Source organism: Poromitra crassiceps (genome assembly GCF_964638095.1).
Source record: "Poromitra crassiceps genome assembly, chromosome: 2".
NCBI lineage: Eukaryota > Metazoa > Chordata > Actinopteri > Beryciformes > Melamphaidae > Poromitra > Poromitra crassiceps.
In genome coordinates this window covers 85809756-85816766 of record NC_139624.1, presented here as the reverse complement: position 1 = coordinate 85816766, position 7011 = coordinate 85809756, and the positions used below count along the sequence as shown (strand labels likewise).

The 7011-nt window shown below is 41.7% G+C and overlaps 1 protein-coding gene across 1 annotated transcript; it reads left to right on the top strand.

Moving 5' to 3' along the window:
- Positions 1 to 4745: 4745 nt before the first annotated feature.
- otud1 (OTU deubiquitinase 1) lies at positions 4746 to 6661 on the top strand. The gene has a single exon (XM_083656174.1). It carries the CDS (start codon positions 4841 to 4843, stop codon positions 6260 to 6262), a length of 1422 nt encoding a protein of 473 aa, XP_083512300.1. The 5' UTR covers positions 4746 to 4840; the 3' UTR covers positions 6263 to 6661.
- Positions 6662 to 7011: the final 350 nt, after the last annotated feature.

Genomic DNA, 7011 nt, shown 5'->3' with positions numbered 1-7011 from the left:
TGTGTGTTTGATCCTGAAACTGGGTGACAGCTATCTTTGACAGCTGCGTGACTCAACGCACAGAGATCCTCCCACTGTGGAGGGCAGGGGAAAAATCTCTGACATCAGCATGGCTTGTCTTGTTCCACTGACATGGATACAATCTATCTCACCAAGCCGTAACTGCAGCAGACCCCCTGGTAATGACAAACAAACAGCAATACTACTGTATGTTATTATATTAAGTTCTGATCAGTTTGGTCAGTCATAAAACAACAAGCGCTGTTGAAAGGATTGCGAACCTTGTGTTAACGTTACTCGTGTAATAGATTATTCTGCACCATTAAAAAAAAAAACATAAGCAATATTGGGGTTTATTGCCTGTGGTACTCAATATTGAGTTTATGGTGGCTTCTTGAGCCACCATAATGATACCATGAGCCACCGTATCATCAAAGTATTTTATTTAATATTAATATAGCAGTATGGTAATTTATAGTGAGTGAATACCAACATTATCATACCTTCCTTTTTATATCCTATGTAGTATTATATTTCCTGTAATATCCCTAGGACTTGTGTGTCTATTATAATAGTGACCTTATCGTAGGCACTTTTTTTCATCACCTCTGCTGTCGCTGTAATAGCCCATTATGTAAAACAGGGGGGTACGTGATAGTGATATTTGTAGACTAGTTTCCTTCTAAAATTATTATTCTTTTTGACTGGCAATGAAGGAATGTGTTGTAAATGTGTGTTTATATAGACTCAGGGAAGGTGAGGCAGCCTTGCGGTGGCTGGAGGTCAGTGTAGTACAGTAGGTTACAAACAAAAAGGCAACGGTACGGTGAAGGAAACGATCAATGGCTTCATTTGTATGCGACGCACAGCCTTGCGACAGCTGCTGCAGCGTCGTCTCTGCATTCATTTGTTTCAGACATTCATGGGTTTTTTTCCCCCAGAAGCCAAATGTCTCCCCCATGCGTGTGTTGGTGGTACTTATTTGAAAGCAACCTAACAAGGTCCTCTGATGCTCTCTGGTGGTAATTATTATACCACACTACACTAGGCTATATCTATCAAGTAGCAATGACCATTGATTTAACCCTGTCTTGTTATACACAGTGGTAGGCCTGGTATGACACATTTTGTACCAGGCCAAGACAAGTTATATCATCACCCACCAGGCCTTTATTGTCAGAAATAATTCAGAATACTGCCTTTAATCTAATCAAGATTTGTGACTTCAATCTCAGAATTCAGATTTTAAATTCAGAACTCAAATAGGCCTACATGTTTCATGTGTGGCCCTAATCCTCTTCTGATGAACCTGCTTTTTTAGCCATTGAATTTTTAAGTGAACTTCTTCCCTTACAAAAAAGAACTATGGTATTCCTGTATAAATGTTCATATAAAAGTTAGGATAAATGAAGGATATAATATCACAGCAAATCTATTCACAATATGTAGAAGAGACCGTCTGGCTTGAGAGACTAACAGGAAGTGTAAATACAGTCGGAATTGTTTTTCCGACTGTATTGTTTCCGATTGTATTTAGACTTCCTGTGACTCATAAATCTAGTCTGACTCATGCGAGTCAAACTAGGTTTAACCAGGTGAGTCAGACTAGTTTGAGCAGGTAAAACAGCCGGCGTTTTGAACAGGAAGTCATGGTACAATGAGTCAAGTGGGCGGAGCTACATAAGGTGAATATATGGGCCCTACAGGAATAGTGTAGGGATATTATGGAGTTACTACAGAAGATGAATACCACAATGTTGACCAAGTACAGGGCTGGACTAGGACAAAAAAATCTGCCCTTGCATTTTGGCCCCCAGACCAGCCCACCATAATCGACCACACACGACACCACCCATCTTCACGCTCCAACCAACCGTGCCACTACCTAAAAACACTAAATCTATGTGTTTTATGGGCCGGTCAGACAATTATTTCACCCTTTTGTCTCCTCTTTCCTTTTCTTTTTTGCCTGACTGGCCCACAGGGCATGTCGGCCCACCGGGCAAATGCTCTGTATGCCAGATGGCCAGTCCAGCCCAGGCCTGTATGTGATAAAGTCTCACATCTGAGAACTGAGTACCCTACCACAGACACCCTAATGTAACAGGATTATTAGCAGATTTTTCATTTGGGTTTCCTGGAATGGATCTATTGACCACACCAGTTCTAAATGGAGAGCGTGCAGACCCAGTGAGGTTATATCTATATTAAGCCCTCATATTCTTCCCAAGACAAACAGATGTGCCTGTGTCTATCCAACAGGACAGGCTCACTGCTCACATAGACAGCCATCATGTCAAAAATAGCCATATGAGCAGAAAGGGAAGGCCTGCATGCACATGGTATTACTAATAATCAACTACACCAATTTCATTTAGGAATATGATCATTATACACAAAAAAGGAAAATAGGCCTATAGCTCAACAATCTTATTTTCCTTAAAATTCATTCTTTAAATTAAACAACAAAAAATAACAATGGGGCGAGACTATTTGAATTGTTTAGAATGTAAATTAACTTGTTTCAAGAATTTCAATTACATTTTCTGTGGTTGTGTCACCCCTTAATCCGCGCACAAATTTTTAGGGTGGAGACTGGAGAGGATGTACCATGGGCGAACCTTTTCAACCGGAGTTTCTCTGGTTTGAGCCGATTTCTTGTCATCAGTGATGTTACTCCGTCTATGTGAGCAATTGTGATGTCACTCGAGCAATTGTGCGCCGTGGAGTGGTCCACAACTTAACCGAAATCAACTCTCAATAACTGTCAAACTAAATAAATGCATGCAAATCTGTATACAGTTTTGGGATATGCATGCAGGGTGTGCAAAATAAATCAGCATTGTTTTTCTGAGAAGTTTTCCTTTAAGATGGGTGTTTGTTTTACTGTCAAAACATGGAAGAACCGACATAGTCGTGGTGGTGATTAGACCACACCAGCCTGTGTAACCAATGTTGCAGTGAAGAAGAGTGAGAATAAGAGGAGGACGAATACAAAAAGAACAAGGAGAACAGTTGTGTCAGATGAGATCCGGGTCACTTTGGTTCACCATGTGGTCGACCATGGGTTGAGCACGAGGCTGGGCAGGGTCCAGTGATCTTCACTGGTAGAGATATTCAGAAATGAGAACAGGCAGTGGCCTCCTCTCTGCACCAGTGGTTCTCAAACCACTTTATATTGAAGGATATAAATATTCTTGTACCATAATCAATCGCATCATGTTTTTAGATCTTCTGCAGAACTGAGAGAGACCAGTTGGTGTGAACATGATGTATTAGATGAAGTGCTGTCTGACCCAAACAGCAGGCAGGATGCAGCATCATTTTTTATCATTTTTCTTTTATTTATTATTATTATTATTATTATTATTATTATTATTATTATTATTATTATTATTATTATTATTATTATTATTATTATTATTAATAATAATAATAATAATATTAATAATAATGTTGTTGTTGTTGTTAGTAGTAGTAGTATTGTTTAGAAATCTACTGATCAGTTATTCATAATAGTGTGGGTTTGTTGCAAAATTACATTTTGAAAAGAGATCAAATGTTTTGAATGCAGTATTTGATTTTGCAAGAGATTGTGGAGTTGCATTCTGTGTTAGTCCATAAACAAACTTACTGACTGTCCTAGAAAGAATCATTATACATTACTCTTGCTTAAACTGGCCCAGTGGCCTAATGGATAAGGCATCAGCCTCCGGAGCTGGGGATTGTGGGTTCAAGTCCCACCTGGGTCGTACACCTTTAATTGACTCAATTAATTGGCCGTGAGAATCATTAATGCGACATCTTTGAATCGAGCATATTGTACACTTTGACTTTCTTATAGCCTATTTGATTTTAATTCCGTAATTTTGTATTTATTATTATTCACTTTTGATCATTTAATTTAACTTTTTGTCTCTTTTTTTGCTAGTTCAATTTCAAACTGATATGGAGAGGGGGTAATATCAGAGGTAACGACTTGATTTTGATGTGTAAGTCTAATGTTATTGGAATTGATTTAGCATTGTGTTACACTACACACGTTATTAGCAGTTAGCACCCACCAGTGGCTGTGACACATCAAATCCTTGCATATTATCGCCTTGTGGTAAAACTCCAGTGATGCACTCTTCCAGTCTCCGGGAAGAGGAGAGCTGCGTCAAGCCGCTACAGACAGTCAAGACAATACCGGGAGTTAAGTAATTTTGCCTTCGAAATAAAAAACATAATCCGTTGACATATCAGCACTCTCGTAGGCCTACTCGTTCCAGAGTCTCTGCCAGAAAATAAGTAATCAAACTTGTAATCTTACAAACTTTATTGTCACATGACATGGAGACTGTTTGGGGGTGGGTGGAGGGGTGGGGGTGGTCGCTGCGCCGTGCGTAAAAGCCTATTTATTTATACAGTCTATCTATGGTAAAAGCGCAGAGACGAGCAGCGCACTCTCCAAATCACAAGTGGTGGGATGAAGTCGTTATCAACTGACTAGTGAATACAATAGACAGGTTATAAATCTATATGGGAATATAATAGGAGGAGCATAAAATACATGTTTAAAAAACGATCCAGTGTTGTTTCAGTCACCAAGGTTTTTATTTTGAAAGAAGATGCTCGGAAGTCGTCTTGGTTTATTTGTGGGTGGCTTGACACTGGAGAAGAGGAGCGGGTCCAGTTACACTCTCGGGTCTAAAATTAGGGAGGCTCCGCAACTCTGACTGACGCAAGATGGCTAAACTGGACTGTCTACTCCTCGCTGTGTCAATGGTATCAGGATTCAGGACCATGGAAACGCGCCCTACAACTTTGCTGTTATTGATGACACCCTGAGTATTTTTAGATGTTGTTGTCATCTTTCCGTAACAGCCCCCCGGCCACTGCGTTCAGTATAAAGGAGTCCTTCAAAATGCAGCTGTACAACAGTGTGCTGACACACTATCCGAAGTCCTCTCGCAAAGTTTCAATAACTATATCGAGCGGATCTGACCGTCTGACCGCGACAACATCAACTTCTTCTGCGGTTAATAAACCAGGCGACACCCAACAAGACATAACTTCCACGGCCCACGGGGATCCAGTAAGAGGGACGTCGTCTTCCGCAAACATGCCTGCATTTTCATGTTACGAAACTGCGTCGATGAAGCCAGTTTACTTCACGTCGACTGCTGAAATAATCATCCGCCGACCCGATGGTGTGGAGCGGTCCGTACCTGTCCATATCATGAGGGAGTCAAAGAGCAAACGATCGTCCCCTGACTTAGCTTCACACGGTGAAGGTATGACTAATAACTGTGATCAGGACCTGATAGTGGACTTGATAGATCATTGGAGCAATGTGACAGAGCTTTTCTCTGACTGCCCAGAACTGGTTGAAAGTAATCTGTTGAACAGCAAGAGCATCACTGGACCTAGAATAGAAGAATGCAAGAGTATGGTGATGAGAAGTTCAAGTGAGGATGATGAGGTTTCAGTGACTAATGCCCCCTTCAAAAGCAACGGGTGGACCTCAGTTCACGAAGTTGAGCCTGTTCAACCTAAAGACCTCATAGATGATGATCTCCATCATCTACGCAGTGCAGGGCACAGTGTCCCCCCATCAGATGAGACACGGGCCTTTGAGCTCAGCGTCCTGCAGGAGTCGTCCCCACGGAGATGCCCAGAGAAAGGGGACGTCAACGATAAAGTCACCCTGTATCTGGCGGAAGTGGAGCAACAGAACAAGTACCTCCAAGAGAGACATAAATACAGGTACCACATCATCCCAGATGGCAACTGCCTGTACAGAGCCGTGTGCAAAGCCACGTTTGGAGAGCAGTCGAGGCACAAGGAGCTGAGGGAGCAGACGGTGCACCATATAGCCGACCACCTGGATGAGTTCAACCCCATCATCGAAGGGGATGTAGGGGAGTTCCTGATCAACGCAGCCCAGGACGGTGCCTGGGCTGGGTACCCCGAGCTGCTAGCCATGAGCCAGATGCTGAACGTCAACATCCACCTGACAACAGGGGGAAGCTTGGAGAGTCCCACCGTCTCCACCATGGTGCACTATCTCGGGGAGGAAGATGCTTCCAAACCAGCTGTCTGGCTTAGCTGGCTCAGCAATGGACACTACGACGTCCTTCTGGACAAGAGTCTCCCAAACCCAGAGTATGAGGACTGGTGCCGTCACTCACAGATACAGAGGAAACGGGATGAGGAACTGGCAAAGTCAATGGCAGCCTCACTATCCAAAATGTACATTGAGCAAAATGGGCATATGTGAAAGCAATATGCTGAGAATTGAGAGGCGCACTGTTAAAAGTACAGTGCAAATATGTTTTTTGCACATTGATTCTGCCTGGTTTCTACATGCTTTAAATTATTTTTTTAAGTTTTATATTGTTAGAGAAAGGAAGTGCAGTGCACATACTTTGGTCTTTGTATATACTTAGATAGCCAAATGGTATTCAGTTTGCCTCTGAAAGTGTTTGTAAGAGTGTGTGAGCCTGTGCTTTTTGATAATGTTTGGGATAATGTGAACTTTAAAACTGACAATTTACTTGTATGTGATTTTTGAGTACATACAGTATTTATTGACCTTTCATTAGCAGGTCAGCGCAATTAATTTTCTATTATGCCTATTAGGCCTTTGCCAAATATTTTGCAATAAAGAGAAAGCTGTTTGCTTTTTATCTGCTTATTTGTCTACATTGTTTACTATCCGTCTCTAGCCAACACTCTTCCACAAAATGTTCCATCTGATAGTAGACAAAATGTTTAAAAAACAAAACAAAAATGATGTCTGAATTGTATACCGGTAGTCTTAGTTTGATGTATGTCTCTGGCCCACAGTCCCAGAAAGAAAGAAAAAAACTCAATCAATACTAAAGTGACCTCATCAGCCCTTTTAGAATCTATTTTGACTGTGGAGTGCTGCACACCCCCTGCTGCCCAAAAGTGAAGAGTAATGTTTGGAATTCATTACATCCAGTGACCATGAGCCTGTGGCCTCAGGCAGCTCCGGCTGCAGAC